The sequence below is a fragment of the Phlebotomus argentipes genome, unplaced genomic scaffold (assembly GCF_947086385.1).
Source record: "Phlebotomus argentipes unplaced genomic scaffold, Phlebotomus argentipes genome assembly scaffold_18, whole genome shotgun sequence".
NCBI classification, from domain to species: domain Eukaryota; kingdom Metazoa; phylum Arthropoda; class Insecta; order Diptera; family Psychodidae; genus Phlebotomus; species Phlebotomus argentipes.
The window spans coordinates 15,084,793-15,105,378 of NW_026776177.1; the positions used below are offsets into that span (position 1 = coordinate 15,084,793).

Consider the following 20,586-nt stretch of genomic DNA (forward strand, 5'->3'; position numbering starts at 1 on the left):
GTCCACGAATTCATTTATCTTCTTGTGCGCTCGGAGCATATCGTCGTCATAGTACGAAGTAATAAAAGTAAATGGATTTTCTCTGTATTATACTCCTCTTCTCTGCCGCACAATCATCTCGCAAGGATCGTTTAAGGACACACTCGGAGCCATGCAGCGGCACCCATTATTTCCGTCACACGACGAATGGGTTTTCTGGAAGAGGGATTGTCTCCTTTGCCCACTATTGCCATAGGGGGTTGGATTTTGGGGAGCGACCGATGTGCAGTGAGATGGGGAGAGATTTAAGTGAGGAAATGCTGAACACATACTTAAAGGGGTGCGCACGGATGTTTATGGAAGCAGAAACGGTCGCAAAATCATTCCTCTGCACTTTAGCCAGAGAATATTGTCCAGCAGATTGTTCAGCAATCTCATGATCCTTCTCTGTGTGGCACATCGTTCATTTTCTCTAATAAAGAGTCACACTGAAGCTGCATGAAAGTATCAATCAAAATATGCAATATATTTTACCGCTACCAGTCATTTATCACACGCTCTACTCGACGAGATTGATTTCGAAAGCATAACGAGAAGAATTACCAACAAGGAAATGAGTAACGCTCTTGATAATGGCCAATAATTTTTCACGCTGCACAAATGAAGCACTATGCAGCAAGTTTTGTGATAACTCTCCACTCAGCATAATATTGATGATATTGTGTCATAATGAATGGCAATTATTTATCTGAAGAGTGTTTTTAAAGTGATTAATCTACTCAATGGAATAAAATTACACAATTTTTTTCGTCTGGTCAAACAGGAATCAATCTCCGAAAACACAATCTATGATTTCGCTCTAATCTGTATTGTTCGAATACAATTACATTGAGCTTGTTAGAAAGATAATCAAAATACTTGATTGACTATATTGTGTGGTTTGGGAAAAGGTGTATTAAATTGCATTTACACTGCGGTCAAAATCAAAATTATTGATCATTTTGCAGACACTTTGAGTTTGAATTCCAGCAAAAAGCCGAAAATTCGTGCCCCTTCTTCGAATTGTATTCTCCAAGAAGCAAAAGGGAGCAATATGTTTAACTTTTCCCTTCGATATTGAGAAAGCGTATAGCGAGCAAACAAGGAATTGATAGCTTATATGAGGGTGTGCAGGGCGAGATGGTAAATTCAATTTAATCAATGTCTTTTAAGTTAAAATTTCATTAAATCACACCACCATGAAAACTGGCTGAGGTGTGAGAAAATTTGTCTTCTCTCCCGGCGTACGGAAAAAAATTTATTCATGGGCACGAATCCGACTCACGAGAAGACCATTGCTGTGTGTAAATGCACATTAGAACGATTGTGGGGGGATGCAGGGTGAGTCGCCCTTCGGCGCGAAGACTGCGCGAGGGTTGCCGAGAGGGGGCGCGCTTAGACTGGGTGTTGCTACCCCAAAGACCGCAGAGACGGGGCTGTCTCGCTCGCGCCTTGGGGTTGACATCGGGCGGGCTCGTGTGCCTAACTGCCATGGAGGGGAGATACGGTGGTCCCTGTCTGGCCCGGTGGCGGCGATGGCCTTCTCGCGGAGTGACTCACTCGACGAAGTCGCTCTGTCAGCCGAGAGGAACACAACCCCTCAGCCAAGCGAGTATTGAATTTCCTCTGTGCTTCTCTGTCGAAAATCAAAAGTGTTTTGTCCACAAGGATGTCGTGAAGGAAAAGTGTCCAATTTGTTGTTAAATCCACCATATATTCCTTATTTTAGCATTATTCAATTGTTACGCCAGTCGCGTATCTGCGGGAGAGGTGTTTTTTCGGGGTGGATAGACGATATTGTAGTTATTTGATAGAATATTGAAAATATACACCCTAATTTATATATAGATATACACCGCTATATAAATATACCAAAAGTGTAATTTTCTCATTGTTGTGTCGCTTTTTGAGTAAGAAAAAAGAGTAAAACGGAGTGAAAAACTTATAAATCTGGGATTATAAATCAAAAGGCAGAGTTGCAGTTTGAGCAGAGCCGAAAAAATCCAAGTGTGAGTCAATATTGGAAAGGGTATTTTTGCTGAGTTGAGTGAAAAGCATTGGAAAAGTCTCTTTTTTTCTCTGTCTGACAGTCCTCACTGTATTTCCACTCCCATGCTTTGTATTAATTTTCTCTCTCTCCTATTTTTTTTCAACACCGTGTCAGTAGGAATAAATGTGCAATTTTTCACAAAACGCGAATACTGGATGGAAAAGTGGGTGGGAGAGACAGACACCTTTTTTCCCATTCGCATTTCGATAAGAGTGCATTTTTCAGTGGGACAATGTTGATAGTAATCACACTCGTTTGCCCATTTTCTCCAAATTTTCATGAATTCCCATTTAACTTTCACAGATCTCGATGTGGTAGACACGAAAATGCTGAAAATATAGAGACAGGCGCGGAAATGGAAATGAACGGTACGAGTGCCGGAAGTAAGGGACTGAGAAATGGAAGAGAGCACTGGAATAAAATTCCGGAACCGAATAATGGAATCTGCAGTGAGGTAAGTGACACACCTGAAAACTTTTATGCCAAAACCGCCCTTCGTGCTCTATTGCGATTTGTTCACAACCCCCAAAATAGGTTCCACTGAGTCCAACTGCATCGCGAAAGGAGAAGTGCTCGCCGAGCCACTCTCGGCGGAGCCACTCGTCGTCCAAGGGTGGCTCCAGTCGCACGAAGGTGCCGCAGAGCTTTGGCTACATCAAGCGCACCAACGGAACGGTGATGGCCAATAATATCGGGCCGGAAGCTCACCAGCAGTTGCTGATGGGGGCGCAGAACGTCAACAGAACGGCCCACGTCTCTGCAGTGCCCCGCAGTGGCAAGATGAAGGTGTCCGGAGGCACTCAGACCTGCTCCACGGATCTCCAATCAAGTGAGCTGACTTATACACTTAATACTGGGCGGGGATCACTAGAATCACGGTATACGTTTGTCGTTCCTAAGATAAATCTCCACCAAAATTGGCAAAGGATCAATAAGTCCGGATAAAAAGCGTAAAGTATAATAACAAAATGTGATATTGAGTACAGGAAAATCTGCCATGGCCGTAATCATATTTTTTACGGATGTGGTTCATTTTCTAGGCACACATTACGCCCGCTCAATCACAGGTCTGATGAGAAGTTACTCTACGTGGAAATTGTGCCGTAATAAAGACAAACACACGGCCTTTCCTTGTCCTTGTTTATGAGCATACAGAAGAGCGCCTGTGTCCTCATTCAAGTCTGATTGGTTTTGTAAGACAGCAGGGGGACGTCTCTATCAATTATTGAATTTAAAGTTGAAAGCCAAACTCTTGGGGGTGTTTATCGATAAACTTCTGAGTAACTCGTGCCCTCTTCTATCCTTCCGCAGAGGCTCATCAAAATTCTCAACACCGGAGTTTCTCTCTCACCGGTCCGGGGGCGGCTCAATTGAGTCAATCGATTCGGGAGCGATTATCGACTGGATCGCACAGCTTGCCGAAGCCTGGAACAGATCTGCACATCTTCCATCACCGCATGTCCAATCGCGCGTCGGGAAAGCTGAACGACGGGAGCCTCTCGGACACACAGACCTACGCTGAGGTGAAGCCTGATTATGGAACCTACGCCATGTGGCTGAAGCACAGCAGCACGGCCGCGAGTAGGCTGTCCGAGGGAGACTCACTGGAGAGTCTCCAAATCGCACAGGCGGTGGGAGTAAGGAACCACAAGCTCCAGCTGCAGAGGGACCCGTTCGGCAACAGTCCCAGACTGAACCGTAGCAATAGTATAAGGTGAGTGATTTCTCGTGGGATTTGCCACGCCATCAAATGGCTACTGGGCGAAGTTAGGGTGGTTGCGTCATCAAGGAGAAAGAGAGTAAAAGAACATAAATTGTATCTCCTTAAAGCTATCTTAGGGAGAGGACATATCCGAGGTACATTTTCCCATCCAAGCACATGCATTTTAACAAGAAGCTTATATGCTTTTTCTTGCAAAAAGTGTCATAATGTGAAGCACACTGACTCCTCAGCCATTACACTATAGAAATTCATATGTCACGGCATAACATTGCAGGGGTGATTCATTATGTAGTGTAATTTGCAATTCCTTAGCACTTTCTTCTTATTCCTTTTGGTTACTTGTTTTATATCAATGATGAACCCCTTGCGAGCATTACACTCCTCATTGATGTATATTTTTTACACAAAGCTCATCTTTCTTTATTGTATTTGTGCTGCTATAAATTTCCTCTACTCTACAGCGGTGTTACCGACTTTTTCCATGCAAAATCGCGACGCGAAAGACACTCGCGGTGTTTGCAATTTTTCATGTTACATCGATTAATGACATTTTTTTTATATTTGAACACACGAGTCATTTCAGTGTAAGAACTAATGCCTTCACCTGAGCTAAATATAGCACCTTTTTGAGTTTGTATGACAAACTATTGATTTCCAATGTCAGTGTAATCGACAAAATGTATCTTGACATATTTAACAAAGTTCTCAAACAGCTTCACAAGTGAGAAATGAAAATCTCGTGCTGAAGTTTCCGCTGACAGGGAGGGTAAATATAATTTCTTCATCAATATTCTGGAAAAGTTTCAAAGTGTATTTGAAAAGCCGCGCGCATTCGCCAAGTGTGTGCTGAAGGCTTTCACCAAACGCGCATTGTGCCAAAGTCGAAGGTGCTCTAATGAAATTTCCACATTGTCCCTCATATATTTTGGCCCCAGACGAGAAAATACCACAAGCGAGCAGTGACTGTTTAATTTGCACTGTCAACTATTAATCTCCGTTGTCATGAATTTTTAAGAAAACACCCCATGAGCAAACCACAAGAGGAAACTTTAAGTGCACCTGCAAGTTGTTGACTGCCATTCTTATGCAACCCCGTGATATCACTTTAAAAGAATTTCTAATTAGGTTTTTCAACAACCTCAAGTTTTCCCTTGTTTCTCGGTCGGAATGACTTGCTCAACATACTGAAGATTCTGGAGATATTGCACAAGTTTCACAATAAATCAGTCCTTCTCTCCGTGCTGGGATTGCTATAAATGCAAATGATGGTGTGGAGACTATCGATTATATTTTTCAGCTGTCATTTCGAATTTGCTATAGCCGATATCTCTTTTGATTGAACTTAATACTTCGGTTTCTGACAGGCACAGCGATAATCCTAAATGCTGAATAATTAGTCATTTAAGCATAAAACTTTTTGCTCGAATCATATTGCGTTCTTTTTGCCCGGGAAATATATACTATTAGCCAAGTTTGCACTTGAAAACTTTAGTCAGCTTGTCAATGGCTCTTTTCTTATTGCTCTCCCACCACAAAATCTACACACATTATGGACTTGTGAAAATAATATATTGGCGTGTTCTTATGCTGAAATGCTGATGGCAAGACAGAGAGCAAGCGATTGTGAAGATAATGGCGATGGAACTGGCTGGCAAACACCCTGTAATGTGCACATGTGGAGGATTTCCTTTATGTTTAGCGAGAATAGCAAATATCAATTCTAGAGCGAAGACAGTGGAGCAAGAAACACAATAGGAAATTGAATTCTCACCGATGAATCGTGAAGCGGAGGGAATAATTGATCAACTATGTGCCTCTCCGTTCTGTAGGTCAACCAAATCGGAGAAGATGTACCCGTCTCTGCTGAGCCGCGGCGTCGATATGGAAATTGAGCCGTACTATTGCCTGCCCGTTGGGACCCAGATGCAACTGGCATCTGGGAGTGTTCCGTGGAGCCAGCCGACGTCACCCACGCCGCCGAATCGCAGCTTCACGGGTCCACTGTCACCCACCCACAACATTGGGCAACGATTGCCGTATCAGAAGAAAAATGACGAAGGTACAGTGCCTTGATAATGTCTTCTATCTGCCATACTTAATAATTTATGAGGGCTTCGACGGGCTCAAGTGGTGTGTGTGGGATTGGGCTGAGATTGTGCTTTCGATGCACGGTGAAAGACTGGCCGGAGAATGCGCACCGAGATGGAACATGATGGAAAAATGTGCCTTGTGTGGAGATCAAAGAGGAAAAAGTTGTCTTCTTAGAATGGCATGGCATTATGGTTGGAATGCTCACTGGAAACTTTCAGAGGAGTCTTGAAATTTACGGAGAAGACAGTTCTGTTTGGGTTCAGTACTCAGAGAAAAGAGATTCTTATGTGATATTAATTCATTATTATGAAGAATATTCCTGAAATTCCTGAGTGTATTCTTATTAAAAGCACCATTAAGCAAGTAAAAGCGAGAATGGAATATGACGCACGTCTGAATAGCATCAATTAGCGCGTAAAATAATTCAATTAGCCTGCTGATATAAGCAAACAGCACGAATTTAAGCATGTTTGTTGTTTCTTCAAGTCAGCTTTATCAAGTTGCGCCTAGAATTGCCTTTCTCTTCCAGCCTTTTAAATTCACACTGCCCTTATCTCCACTCTGAGGGACACATTTTCCAATGGCCATATTTTCCACGCCGCGCGGCGCAGCCCGTGGGAATGCCGTTGAGCCTATAAATGGGTGGAGTGGTTGGGAAAGTCTCTCTCTCTATTCAGTTAAAGTTCTCTAATCATGTGTCTTCTCTTCTTCACGCACACCACGCAGTTCATGGGAGTGCAGCGTCCCTTCTATCTGGAGGCTCTTCGCTGTACGGCACAGGATCGGAGGAGAGGCAGGGCCAGGTTCATGAAGTGCGTCGCCTGAAGCGGGAACTTATTGAGGCGCGCGAGCAAGTTATGAGTCTCTCCAGTCAACTGTCCACAAATGTAAGTGCAGTGATTGTCTTGTGCATGTTCCCAACTCGTGTGCTGTGTCATACGAAATGCAATTGCGAGGCGGGCAGTCTCTTGCTCAATAGCATTTCTTTTGGGATTTTATGCTGGCGGCTCGGAGGCAAAGTCAAAGTCGTCATGCCAACATCGCTGTGGAGTATAAGAGTATGCGAGACTGCCCCGAATGGAGTTGAGTTGGTTGGCGCTGGCCTCCGGGTCTCTCCCATATGTTTGCTTACAAATTGTACAGCCTTTACGTCACCATCGCCAAGAGAGTCGTTAGTATTTGTTACACGACAACCAATTTTTTCTTCTGCCTTCCAACTCCATATTCACATTATATCCACTACTTTATACCATTTCTTTCTCTCCACCACACATCTCCATTTGCTACTTGGGCTCGCTGGCGCGCGTATAGTATTTTAATTCAATTGAGACGAGTTGATCTGTGTCTGTCTCAGCGGAGAATATCAGTTGAGAACAACAGTCCGTGATTAGTGGGCTGCATCTCCAGCAGTGCGCAACTACTCCGTGGCATTTCCCACAGTTTTCTCGCAGTATTGCTGTGCTGTATTCGCCACTTGTGAGGAGAGGCAGTGAAAAATCACAAATGAGGACACCAGAGTGATTAGAAGCGCGCAGCCACTTGTGATTAGTCTTTCTGGGATCTAGAGTTTCAGTGGATGCCTTTCTGGCATCATGTGCAACATCTGTAACCAGAGACATTGGACAGAATGAGAAGTGTTATGTAAATTCGTGTGTAAATGTTAATCATATGCTCAAGTTGACTTTGGCTGTTTTTCTCTGTGTGTTTTTTCGCTTGTGACATCGAAGAAAAAACAGTCAAAAATTGTACACAACAAGGCGAAAGAAGTTTTTCGATTTGGATGTTTCTTCTTCCGTCATGGAAAATAGATCGAGTTGAGATGAGGAGGCAAAAAAGTGCCTGAATTAAAGTGAATTGAAGGCGCAAGGCATTCACTCGTCAGAAAGAGCACACAGACTATAAATACGAAATTGAAGACGTTAATTAAGATCAAGTGCTTAGGATATCTTCGTCTTTTTTCCCCTCCTCCAATGCGGATACACATTAAAAACCTATTTAGAAAAATGTTGGAATATAGAAAAAGAATAAGACGGTTTATTTGTGGAATGATGATGAATGCATTAATTGCTCCATCGAGTGTGTAGCACTCAGATTGAGTGTATGTGAGAAAAGGAGTTATTATTCTGACTATTATTAATGCCCATTCTGGAGAAAAGTTGCAACAAAATCGCTCTCTGTGTCTGTTAGTGGAATATTTCTTTATTTATCGCCCTAAGAAGTCAATCATGAAACCCCGAATGGCCCCTCTAATGTACTTTCTATTCCTAATTCTCATTTATGACATTCACTCTCTGTTCAATATTAAATTACATTGCCCGAAGAGATGCCTCATGTTGGCGGAAGAGAGTTTAGTGATAGTGAAAAGAGGCAAAATCGAGGGATTTGTGTCATTCTGTCCATCACTTTTGCGCTAAATTGAAAACAAACAGTCAAATGATAATGACTGTTCTCGAATAAAAAAGTTCCATTACGACTCTAAAGAGAAATCTACGATGCTCAAGGGGAATAGGAAATGTTTTTTGCCACAGTAACAAGTGATTGCACATCGTCACGGCGTTCAGCAATTGTTCTATCGAAAAATGAGAGGGAAAATGTATTTTAGATAACAGGGAAGTACTGTGCAATAGAGGAAATGATGAATTTGACAGGAATGCTGAAAAAATTCACTTAAACATTCCGCAAAGTCTCCTCTCTCTTTTTCCGAGTGCAATTCACATGCGTTTCAATATGCTCTCATACACTTAAATTTTAATAACTGTCATTATTTTAACGGCTGACGATTGTGAAATAAAATAGGGTAATTTTACCTAAATTATTTATTCAGTTTTAAAATTCAACAACAACGCTGCGTAATAAATATACACCCATTTGAATTAATTGATTTTATAAATCTTGCAATGAGCACTGAGTGAAGACGTACACTTTGCAGAATCGGGGGAATTAAGGGAATAGCTAAAACGTGTGTCACTGTCGGATACAGAGAGCGATATGGCATTTAGTGAGGAATTTCTGATTATGGCAGTTACTGAATGGGAGGAGGAGCAAGAGTGGTGAGGCACGATGTCTCGGGACAGTGTACATCACCGGCATCAAGTGCACAGCAACGGCCTGGCCACAATTCGTCCGCGAGGCCACTATCGCAGTTCGGCCTATATTCGCGCCGAGGATAGCACTGCTGGTGGTGAGGATGACATTTTTTTCTCACTGCGTCACGCCAGCAGCGATTCGCGCTTCTACTGGCCAAATGATGTCAATGACAACGTGCAGAAGTCAGCACACAATGGAGCCATTTACGATACTCCCTGCCTCAGTGAGGGCAAGCGCGCAAAGAGATCCAACACTCTGCGCTCCTTCCGGAAGCCCAAGTCCGTGCAGGCACTTCACTCCATTCACGTCACCGTGCCGGACTGCGGGAGCATTCTGGAGCTGGACGAGAGTGGGAACGCCTCTCTTCCGCCAAATGGTCGGCTGAAGGATGGCGGAAGCTCCGCTCCGCGATATGGCACAATCAGGATGAGGACGAAGAGTGAGAGTCAGGAGAATGGCAGCGGATCTGTGGATTGGGAGCGAAAGTACTCAACGTTGGGAAACGTGCGAAGAACTCGCGGCACCACCCATGAAGTCAATAGCAGTTGCCACAGTTTGAACTACTTCGATCCGCTGGATTGCAAGATTGGCTGCCAAACCACCCTGAGAAGTAAACCCCAAATCCCTTGGTATGAGCTGGCCATCCGGCAGAACAATCGTCGTCTAAGCTGCCCGCCTCTCGACGAATTAAACGAGAAGGTTTCCAAATAGCCCCTGAATAGACCCTCTAATGCAACATTCACCCACTTAACGGCCACTATCTCTCCATTTCAGGCTCATGTGGTGTCGGCCTTTGAGCAGAGTCTCTCGAATATGACTCAACGCTTCAATCAACTGAGTGCCAGCGCGGAGAGGAAGGACAGTGAGTTGACGGATCTTCGGCAGACAATTGAACTGCTGCGGAAGCAATCGATCCAGGCGGGTCTCACGTCCGCCCACATGCAGAGTATGGGGGTGCAGGCGAGCTGCCAGCCAGCGAAATCCGAGCACAAGTCCGCAAACAGCACCTCCACCGGCACAGATATGCAGAGGCACCACAGCTCGGATTCCATGTGCTCTCTGAATTCCATCAGCTCGGGCTGCTCCACACAGGACAAAAAGAAGAAGAAGGGATGGGTAAGATGCACTTTCCATTGTCCTTTAGAGCTCAATATAAATTCCTACAAAAGTTCCACTCATTGCCATGAGATTGAAATTCCTTGAAACCCCGGTTTTCAATAGTAATTCAGATGGTAAGTTCACAGTGCCAATTTTAATGCCTACTTCCTGTGTCTTCCACAGCTGAGGAGCTCCTTTACCAAAGCATTTTCACGCAACGCCAAAATCTCGAAGACGAATCGTCAGGTGAATAACAATGTTCCTTCGGTGGCGGAAATGGGCTTGCCACCACCCTCGCCCAACACGAGTGTCCAGGAGAAGGTCGTCACTCCGGCGTCGCCCACGAAGAGCCCCGTGAAGCAACCAGTGACTGTGATTGAGAACGCCAAGCCCATCGATGCGATTGTGGAGCTCGAGGGCAATCTGATTGTGGAGGACCTGAAGAAGCAGCTGCGTGAGAAGGATCTCGTGCTGACGGACATTCGATTGGAGGCGCTCAGCTCAGCTTCCCAACTTGAGAGCCTGAAGGACACTGTGATGAAAATGCGCGCAGAAATGATAAACTTGAAGCAGAATAATGAGAGACTCCAGAAACTCGTAACCAGTCGCTCTCTAGCTGGAAGCTCGGGGAGTTTGGGCGCTCCGCTGAGCCCTAATGGCAGTCTGAATGAACCGAGACGATACAGCTTGGTGGACACCTCCTCGAGACCACCGATGGAATTACCAAACACCTTTGAGGAAACGGAGGAGGAGAACATCCCACCGGCGCCAGCTCCGGATCCGCCACAAAGCATCAGTCCAACATCACACATTGACCTCACGCCTCCGCCCCAAGTTGAATCCGTTCCTCCAGAGTCCATGAACACTGCTGTTGTGGATGACATTGACCACCTCGATGGGAAGAAGATCTCCATCGCGGTGTATCTCGGCCAACCGGACTCATTCCAGAAGTATTCGGAAGAGATCATGGATTGCGACTACTATTACGCCAATGTGGCTCCAACAGACAGCCTCAGCCCAAATGGAGAGAATGGAGACAATGCTAATTTCAATGAATTCACGATTGCCTTCACGTACATCTCTGGCAAAACCACCTGGCAGAATTTGGACTACATCGTGCGGAAGACCTTCAAAGACTATCTCTCCAAAATCGATCCAGGGACAAGCTTAGGCCTCAACACCGACTCTATCACGTCCTATCATTTGGGGGAGGCCAAGAGGGGTCCGGAGATGGGCTTTCCAGAACTTCTCCCCTGTGGCTACATCATCGGCAATGTGAAGACCCTCTACATCTGCCTTCAGGGAGTGGGAAGTCTCGCCTTCGACAGTCTCATCCCGCGCAGCATCGTCCACCGCTATATCAGCCTCTTGACCGAACATCGGCGGCTGATCTTGTGTGGCCCCAGCGGGACCGGCAAGTCCTACTTGGCACGCAAACTGGCGGAATTCCTCGTCGCACGCTCAGGCAGAGGAAATCCCACAGAGGCCATTGCCACATTCAACGTGGACCACAAGTCGTCTAAGGAGCTGCAGCAGTATTTGGTTCACGTGGCAGAACAGGCCTCGATGGTGAACTGCGTCTCTGAACTGCCGTCAGTGATCATCCTGGACAACTTGCACCACGCATCCGCACTGGGTGATGTGTTCTCGTGCCTTCTGAGTGCGGGACCGGCGTCGAAGCTGCCCTGCATCATTGGGACCATGTCGCAAGCCACGTGCAACACGACAAACCTCCAGCTACATCACAACTTCCGATGGGTGCTAACGGCCAATCACATGGAGCCCGTGAAGGGCTTCCTGGCCCGCTTCCTGCGACGGAAGCTCTTCGTGCTGGAACTCATGGCGCACACGCCTCAGCCTCAGCTGTCCAGCGTGCTGGCCTGGCTGCCCACCGTGTGGCAGCACATCAATCGCTTCCTCGAGACCCACAACTCCAGCGACGTGACCATCGGGCCGCGCCTCTTCCTCTCGTGTCCGCTGGACATGAACGACTCGCAAGTGTGGTTCACGGATGTGTGGAACTACCACCTGGCGCCATATCTAGTCAATGCCGTGCGCGAGGGCGTGCAGCTGTACGGGCGCCGCGGCGGAATCTGGGTCGACCCGTCCACTTACATCCGTGACACGTATCCCTGGCCAGTGGGTCCCACCACAGTGCCATCCCTGCGGCAGATCAACGCCGAGGACGTGGGCCTCGAGGCGGGACCGACGGGCAGCAGTGAGCAACAAGATCCACTGGTGAGTTCCCTGTCTTCCTCTCATCGTCTCCGAACTTGGGATTTCATATCGCATCTTAACGATATTATTAATCAATGAAGCGCTTTTTAACGGTGAGAGGCAATTAATTTCTAACCCCAAATCATCATCTTTCCAGCTGAACATGCTAATGAGGCTTCAAGAGGCTGCCAACTACACCAATAACCAGGATCAAGAATCGGATTGCGCCAGTCTCGACTCGAATATCACGCAAGACAGCTTTGCAGGAGGCGATTAAGTCACTGAGTTTAGGATTACTAAAAGTCTAATTTAAGGAGAGCGTCGATATTTTTCACATATTGCATTGACTTTTAAATTTATTTGTGTTGTTATTTGGGATTTTGATCGATTTCACTGGAGACCCTAAGCTAGACAATTCTCATAGTTGAATTTTTGAGAAGAATCAAATTTCGTGTTTAATACGATAAATCTCATTTCCTTTGTGTTCATATATCACTAAAAAGAAAACTACATACACACAATACCATTTCGACTCATCATTGTACTTCCATTAAAATTAAAAGGCAACTTACCACTAAATAATAGTATTTACATCAAATCTAAAACATAACGTGAGAATCATTCTTAAGATTTACACTCACTGCATAACTACAATATATAGAAACAATAATACCTTTAAAAAAAACCACATGGTAAACATAAAAGATGGAAACGAATTCGCATAAATTTTATACTTTCATAAAACAAAAAAAAGCTTGAAAAAGAACAAGATGGTAAAATAAATTGAATAACTTATACTCTTCATCAACATGAATAAACGTGTATATAATGAAAACTACATATTTGGTTTTATTGAAAAATTAATTGTGTTTTCATGGTGTTCCTTTTCGTGCGCGTTGGGCAATTAATGTTCAAGGAATTCCACTCTTTCTCACCGAATTTGCCAGCAATTTTGGGCTCTGTTAGCGAATTCCTCAGATCCGCAGTAATTAATTCCAACTTGCCCGATGAGACTTCCGCGTACAGAGACTATTATGGTTCAATTAGAGATCAAGTATCATTTTCAGTGATTTATCTCACGCTTTTTGCCTCACTCCAATTTCCCATTTGGATCTTCGGCCCACGCTGAAAAATACTTGCGACAGACTCAGTGGGAAGATTTTTGAACAAATTGCCTCAATGAGACTGTCGACAAGAAATTATCGTTCAATCTTCCACAACTGTGTTCTGCCGCAGTTGTGTGCGTTTAGTTTAGTCAGCTGTTTTGTGTGCGTTCAGCTCTAAACATATTTTCAACCCATTTTTGCCACTAAAGGTATTTTCTCATCAAAACTGAGAGTGAAAAATGTCACTGAAAGAGTGTAGGTGTGCACAAAGTGTGAAAAATACCGATAGAATGAATAGGAATTAGCGAATTTTAATTCAAGTGTTTTCCACATCGTTCAACTCACTCGACGACATTTTTCACCGAATAAGATTTTTCACTCACACAAGCGAAAGAACATGTTCCCGTAGAGTTAGAATCAAGGGTGAAGATTAATCGCATAATGCTCGAACTCTCCTTCTCGCTCTCTCTCTCTCTCTTTCTCTATAATTTCTCTGATGCCACAAAAGTCTGGTGGAAGACCTCAAATCAATAGTATTTTGAGGCAATTTTCTGCTAAGCGCCAAGTTTAGGAATCATCAAACCAGTTTCAAAATGTATAATTTATCGGTTTCGACATTCCTCCCACTGAACTAATGGCAATGGCGAGATTGCTTCGATAAGCCGTTGATTGTGTACAGAACACAAACATCAGCCACTCTAAAGTGGTTTGATAGTCACAAATTCAACGTCTTCTGTATGAGTTTATCTATATTCACACACAATCTCCTGACTTGAGATTTGAAATCATGCCTCGAAATCACTTTCAATTTCGCACGCGATTCTCAATCCAACAACTGAAAGTCGACAGATTCACTGAGCAATTAAATTTGCAATCGCACACTTGTGCATTTATGCCTCCACATGCTCCCTGATAGCACTATCAGCGGCTCCCCGGGCGAGATAAGGGAGCCAGTCGGTGGTTGGCAGTCCGCTTGGCAGGGAGCTTTTCCAGATCAACGCAGAGGATGCAGAGAGGAATTACGGTGGCGTGGAAGGGGCGACCCCAGGGCGGAATCTCCCGCCTCTGTCGCAGATGGTATCAGAGCGAGGGGGGCGTGCACGGCTACAGGAGAAAGGAGAGGAAATCCTTCTCGGGTAAGTGCCATTATGCAACTCCCAATGTAGTGCCACTGGAGCCCCTTATCACCGCTCATTCTCGTGGTGATGAATTATTTCAATTGGAGCTGTGCGTCAGATAAGCCCCCTCCTCGAGTGATAATGTGGCTTCGGGCGAATACTCCTCGTATCAGAAGCTCATTAATGGATGATGATGTTTGTCTCCAGTTCCCGATGAGGTGCTCCACGCGAGGAACCGCCACAGCAATGTTTACCGATGGGTTGAGGCGTATCGCAGTCACGGTCACAATGTGGCCCAAGTTAATCCTGTGGATTTCTCCAATCGACTTCAGTAAGTCACATCATTTGTTTGCTCATCAAGAAGAAACTTTTGACGAGGGTTTATTCAAATTTCTCGCCATCGCGGCAAACGCAGTTGAGAAGACTCAAATCTAGGGCACAATTTATTAACTGGTTTTCATAAAATTTGCATAACGAGATGCGTTTATGCGCGTGCACAACTTAGTGCGACACCGCGAAAAACACTTTCAATTGTAATTAAAAAATTATATCATGCTAATGCACATCAATTTGTCACTTTAATATTCTCGTTTATGTTGCTTTTGCACCGCAATGCTAAATTTAACACATGAATTATCGGTGATTAACGCACACAATTTCCATTGCAAAGAACAATTCCAGAATTAGAATTCAGCCGATATGGTCTGAGTGAGGCGCAAAAGGTTGAAACTCAGGGCATCATCAGCGGTCTCAATGGATCAGCGACTGTGAAAGAGCTGGAAAATGCACTGAAGAAGATTTACTGCGGCACAGTCAGTGCGGAAATAAATCACATTGGGGTAAGAACGAATGGCAGCTTGGGAAAGTGTAGGGAAATTCAGTGGCAATAATACATATTTACAGTGCGAGCAGAAGAAAGAATGGCTTAAGGAGAATTTTGAGCGGATTCGCTGCAAAAGTCTGCCCAATAGTGAAAAGAGGGAAATCGCTGAACTCATGATTAAGTCTCAAGCCTGGGATAATTTCCTCGCCACCAAGTTTCCCACGGTGAAGAGATACGGAGGAGAGGGAGCAGAAACAATGATGGCCTTCTTCCGGCAGATACTCAAGTTATCCGCTCAAGGTAGGATTCAAGAGTCATCAATCCATTCTTCGAAATTCATATCTTTGTCTTTTCCCAGAGGATATTAAGACAATTGTACTCGGGATGCCACATCGAGGAAGACTGAATCTCCTCACTACTATGCTCAAGACGCGGCCAGCCAAGGTATTCCGGAAGTTCAAGGGGCAGCCAGAGTTTCCTGCGGAAGCCAAAGCAATGTGTGATATCGCTAGTCACTTCCGTAAATTGACATGCTCTTTCTGAGGTGAACCCTCGTCTTTATCGTCTCTTCATCTGCAGATGTTACTGAGGACCTCAGTGTGGACGGGAAGACGATCCACTTCTGCATGCTGCACAATCCCTCTCACTTGGAAGCTGTGAATCCCGTGTCGATGGGAAAAACCAGATCCCAGCAACAGTCACTCAAGGATGGAGCCTTTGGAGAGGATGAGGCCAAGGATTTCTCCTCAGCTGCACTCAACATTCAGCTGCACGGCGATGCAGCTTTTCCCGGTCAGGGTGTCAATCAGGAGTGCCTCTTCATGACAGGAACTCCGCACTTTGATATCGGCGGAACCATTCACATGGTCGTGAACAACCAGGTGGGATTTACAACACCTGGCGACCGAGGGCGATCAAGTAACTACTGCACAGACCTGGCCAAGTCCATCGACGCCCCGGTTTTTCACGTGAATGTGGACGATCCCGAAGCCCTTGCCTTGATCACTGAATTGGCCTTCGAGTACCAGCGTGAATTCCGATCTGATGTGTTCATCGATCTCAACTGCTTCCGACGATGGGGTCACAACGAAGTGGACGATCCCACCTTCACCAATCCAGCATTGTACCAAATCATCCACAACAGAAAGTGAGAAAGCCCTTTAATTAATTCTCAATCTTTTGTTCATCAATGTTCTGTTTTCAGGTCTGTTCCAGATAAGTACACAGATTTCCTGGTCTCGGAGAATGAAATGACTCAGGAGGAGGTGAACAAGATTGCAAAGGACCACACAAATTTCCTCGCTAGTGAACTCAGCAATCTAGATTCTTATGAGCCTGAGAAGTGGTACTTCAGGAAGCAATGGTCAGGAATGAAACAAGCTGGCAGTGAAGTCACCGTTTGGGACACTGGACTGGATTACTCTCTTCTTGGATTCATCGGTGTGAAAAGCGTGACATATCCTGAGAATTTCGTGAGTTTTCTTCACTCAAGTGTTTGCAAGCAATCTATTCCCTACTCTTTTCCAGGCAATTCATCAACACCTGGAGAAAACTCATGTGGCAGGCAGGATTAAGAAGATCAAAGAGGGTCGCATCGACTGGGCAACCGCTGAGGCGATGGCACTGGGAAGCCTCATGTACCAGGGTCACAATATCCGTCTCAGTGGCGAAGATGTTGGCCGAGGAACCTTCTCTCATCGCCATGCAATGCTCGTAGATCAGAAAACGAACGAGATTCACATTCCTCTGAACTCCATGGAAGGTGGATTGGGCGGGAAGCTTGAGATAGCCAACAGTATCCTGTCGGAAGAAGCTGTTCTCGGATTTGAATACGGAATGGCCATCGATAATCCCTACAACCTGATCATCTGGGAAGCTCAGTTCGGAGACTTCTTCAACGGTGCTCAAATACTCTTCGACACCTTCATCTGCAGTGGAGAAAGTGAGTATTTCATCTTCGTGTTTAGAAAACTGTTTCACTTCTATATTTCTTCATCAGCCAAATGGATGATCTCCAATGGCCTGGTTGTTCTCTTGCCGCATGGCTTTGATGGGGCAGCTTCTGAGCACAGCTCTTGCCGGCTGGAGAGATTCCTGCAGATGACTGACTCGAGTGAGTCGCAGCCTGATGGCGATGATGTCAACTTCCAGATCATCAATCCCACAACTCCCGCCCAGTATTTCCATGCGCTGCGGCGCCAGATTGTGCGGGACTTCCGGAAACCCCTGATAATGGTAGCACCAAAAGTTCTCCTGCGTCTCTCAGACGCCACTTCAGCTCCTGAAGACTTCAAGCCAGGCACACACTTCTTGCCTGTGATTGGAGACTCAACTGTAAACCCCTCAGACGTGAAGAAAGTCATCCTTTGCACGGGAAAACACTATTACAACCTCAAGGCAGAGCGCAAAAACCGAGGTTTGGGAGATGTGGCCATAGTTAGAGTGGAATCTCTCTGCCCTTTCCCAGTGCATGAACTCAACAACGAACTGGACAAGTACAAGAGTGCTAAAAGTGAGGATATTTTCGTTTCAGCTAAAAGAAATCTACTTCTAAACATCACATTTCTGTTCTTTAGCTTTCATCTGGTCCCAGGAGGAGCACAGGAACATGGGAGCGTGGACTTTCGTGAAGCCACGCTTTGAGAACTTGTTGGCGAGAAGGATAAAGTATTCTGGCAGATATGTTGGAGGAACAGTTGCAGTGGGTGTCAGTTCCTGGCATCAACAGGAAACTCAATTTATCCTTACTGATCCTTTTGACATGAAATGATGTAGCATTTTGCAAAGAAAAATTATTTTGAGGGTATTCGGTTATTTTACGTTGAAATTACCGCCAAGATTTGACTACTCTACCAGCAGCGCTAAAATTTCATCTGCGACAAAGATTGGCACTAATGTCTATGTTTTTCCCCTTCGCACGAACCTTCTCCTGACATTTCTGTTCCAATTCCACGAGACCTATCTTTGTATCCACAGCAGTTGTCAGTGGAAAATTCTTCCTCATATTTCAGGCAAATTTACTGAAGGTAAGCCATGATTTTGATATTAAAATAATCCTCGCGATGTGCATTTGCGTATAGTAGTGCATTTTTACGGAGAAGTCCCCGAAATATCCCCCAAATCACTGTTTCTCTGCGGCTTGGTTTCGGGACGCCATTGTGTTGTGACAGTTCCGTCGACAAATTTTGAGCGCACTTTTCCCAAAATGTTTATTCTTTATAAATTTGGGCATAATTTCCATTCATTTTCACTACAATATGACTTATAGATGTTTACTTTGGGAATTGCACTCAAAATTTCATTGCTGACTTGCTAAAAGCGAAGATTTTTTACATATTTCCTCTGAGGATTGTTTGTCACCTTCTCCCGGACGAGTCAGATAGAAAACTTCGCTTCTGTTCCGAAGATATTCAGTAGGAAGTCTCTTTGAGATTCCGGAGTGAAACTTTTTATGAATGCTGAGACAAATATGATTTCGTCTTACAGGTCGCAAGGATGTCTGGAATTTGCTGTGTGTCAACTTGCCGGAGGAGATTGGAGAGAAACCGGAAGAATGTTAAGTCATTTCCCTTCCCAAATGATTCGAAGCGAAGGAAGATATGGATTGCGGCGGTTCAGAACGTCCAGAAAAATTGGACTTTTTCAACATTCAACAGAATCTGCAATGAACACTTCAAGTCAAGTGATTTCTACGCAAACGAGAAAACCAAGGAAATCACTCTGAAGACGACAGCTGTTCCATCGATATTCCTCAGTAGGTTCTTTGATCTCGGAATAGTTCCGTAGAATTCATATAATTTCTTTCTTTCTTCAGAAGACGCATCCGTAGTCGTGAAATCCATAAGCACACGATTGAATCCATTCCCATCAATTCCTATCAAAAGCGAAAACGATGTGAATTACAATGATGATGATAATATGATTGAAAACCCGGAAGATGTGAATACGACTGTTATCGAAGAGTACCTAATCGAAGAAGATCCTTTGACCGGCAATGCAGAGTTTAAATACTCTGCGAGCACGAGCAAATTCTATGGACAGGAAGAAGCCAGCGATTCCGATGACGGGGAAGTCATAGAAATGCTCCAAAGCCCTGATGATTCTTTGACGTCGAAGCTCTCCAAGCTGATCTCCGAGGAGAACATGTCGAATGCATGTGCCGCGAAGTTGCTCAGAATTCTTAAGCAGCACGGACACGCTGAACTCCCAAAGAAGTCCGAGGAACTTGTGGAAGCTCAGGATCCGGAAAATGAAGAGATTGAACACATGAACAAAGTGTTGGATTACGTCACGGCGGAAGCCAGAGACATCGAGGCTAAGATGCAATTCAAGCTGAACTTCCTCTCCAAATGCCTGAACCGCATTGAGTGCAAGGTTCAAGCAATGACAAGTCAACCAATAGATTCTGGACCGTCCACTGATCTCTATGCAACTGCATACATGAATCTGTTTCCCATCGAGAATATCGATAAACTGATGCAGGTTGAAGAAAAAATCGGCGAGGATGAAGACTTGGTAAGCATTTCTACTTGTGATAAATCTGCATTTCGGTAATAATCTTGCATATTTACAGGAAGTGAAAATTAGATCCTTGATTCATTCACATCCGCGCAGTTGGCTTAAGCACATGTTCGCCGATGACCTGATGGATGAATTTACTCTAAATGGATCAGGGAACAAAGGCAACTTCATGGAACTTAAGATTATAAACTGTATTGAAAGTGAGTTTGACTGAATTAATGTTTCATGTCTATTTACTCATAATTTCCGACTTTCAGAGTATGTTTCTCGCGGCGACATTTTACATCAGAAGCGTCAGAGTAAAGATCGCTTTAATAAGACAAAATCACGACAGTAAGTAAATTCTGCAGTTGATTTAAATGAGAGTCGAATTTGATTATAATTTGCAACTGGGCAAAAACCGAAAAAGCTATAACTTTTAGTTTGATTTACACACAACCATGCTGAACAAGAACAATTCTTATTTATTGCAGGAAAAAGAAAGACAAAGACGCATTACAGACAGCAGAAGATGGGCAATGAGAGGATTGGTGGATTGGACGCATTCATAGCAAAGCAAAATATATAGGATTTTCACTGTACAATAAACTCAATGTAAATGAATGAATGGTTTTTATTGTGGTTCCGAATGAATTAATTCATTCGGATTAATTTGCACCGATATCGAATGTGATACGAATCATCCGCTAATCCTTTTCCCGCCAAAAAATTACAGCGCACGAGCGGCAGAGATT

General features: G+C 44.6%; 3 protein-coding genes across 12 annotated transcripts; all 3 read left to right on the plus strand.

Annotated features, from left to right (window-relative positions):
- Window positions 1–1,652: 1,652 nt before the first annotated feature.
- Window positions 1,653–13,122, plus strand: LOC132260837 (protein sickie). 10 transcript variants are annotated; one of them, XM_059759196.1, is made up of 10 exons: window positions 1,653–2,027; window positions 2,372–2,522; window positions 2,603–2,897; window positions 3,380–3,782; window positions 3,899–3,925; window positions 5,621–5,850; window positions 6,609–6,769; window positions 9,744–10,085; window positions 10,251–12,305; window positions 12,442–13,122. In XM_059759196.1, exons 2-10 carry the CDS (start codon window positions 2,424–2,426, stop codon window positions 12,559–12,561), a joined length of 3,732 nt encoding a protein of 1,243 aa, XP_059615179.1. In that variant the 5' UTR covers window positions 1,653–2,027; window positions 2,372–2,423; the 3' UTR covers window positions 12,562–13,122. The 10 variants fall into 10 exon arrangements, with proteins under 10 accessions (XP_059615179.1, XP_059615180.1, XP_059615182.1 ...); XM_059759197.1 differs by lacking the exons at window positions 1,653–2,027; window positions 2,372–2,522; window positions 2,603–2,897; ... (2 more) ...; window positions 5,621–5,850; window positions 6,609–6,769 and adding exons at window positions 7,108–8,064; window positions 8,905–9,668; XM_059759199.1 differs by lacking the exons at window positions 1,653–2,027; window positions 2,372–2,522; window positions 2,603–2,897; ... (2 more) ...; window positions 5,621–5,850; window positions 6,609–6,769 and adding exons at window positions 7,108–8,060; window positions 8,905–9,668.
- A 96-nt stretch (window positions 13,123–13,218) lies between these two features.
- Window positions 13,219–18,207, plus strand: LOC132260838 (probable 2-oxoglutarate dehydrogenase E1 component DHKTD1 homolog, mitochondrial). Its single transcript, XM_059759207.1, has 11 exons — window positions 13,219–13,599; window positions 14,307–14,526; window positions 14,716–14,839; window positions 15,179–15,347; window positions 15,412–15,631; window positions 15,690–15,851; window positions 15,911–16,478; window positions 16,536–16,803; window positions 16,859–17,273; window positions 17,331–17,843; window positions 17,908–18,207. Exons 2-11 carry the CDS (start codon window positions 14,397–14,399, stop codon window positions 18,099–18,101), a joined length of 2,763 nt encoding a protein of 920 aa, XP_059615190.1. The 5' UTR covers window positions 13,219–13,599; window positions 14,307–14,396; the 3' UTR covers window positions 18,102–18,207.
- Window positions 18,208–18,247: 40 nt separating this feature from the next.
- LOC132260840 (uncharacterized) lies at window positions 18,248–20,455 on the plus strand. The gene is made up of 6 exons (XM_059759209.1): window positions 18,248–18,357; window positions 18,818–19,085; window positions 19,146–19,846; window positions 19,905–20,052; window positions 20,110–20,185; window positions 20,326–20,455. The coding sequence occupies exons 2-6, from the start codon at window positions 18,827–18,829 to the stop codon at window positions 20,372–20,374; spliced, it is 1,233 nt and encodes a 410-aa protein (XP_059615192.1). The 5' UTR covers window positions 18,248–18,357; window positions 18,818–18,826; the 3' UTR covers window positions 20,375–20,455.
- Window positions 20,456–20,586: the final 131 nt, after the last annotated feature.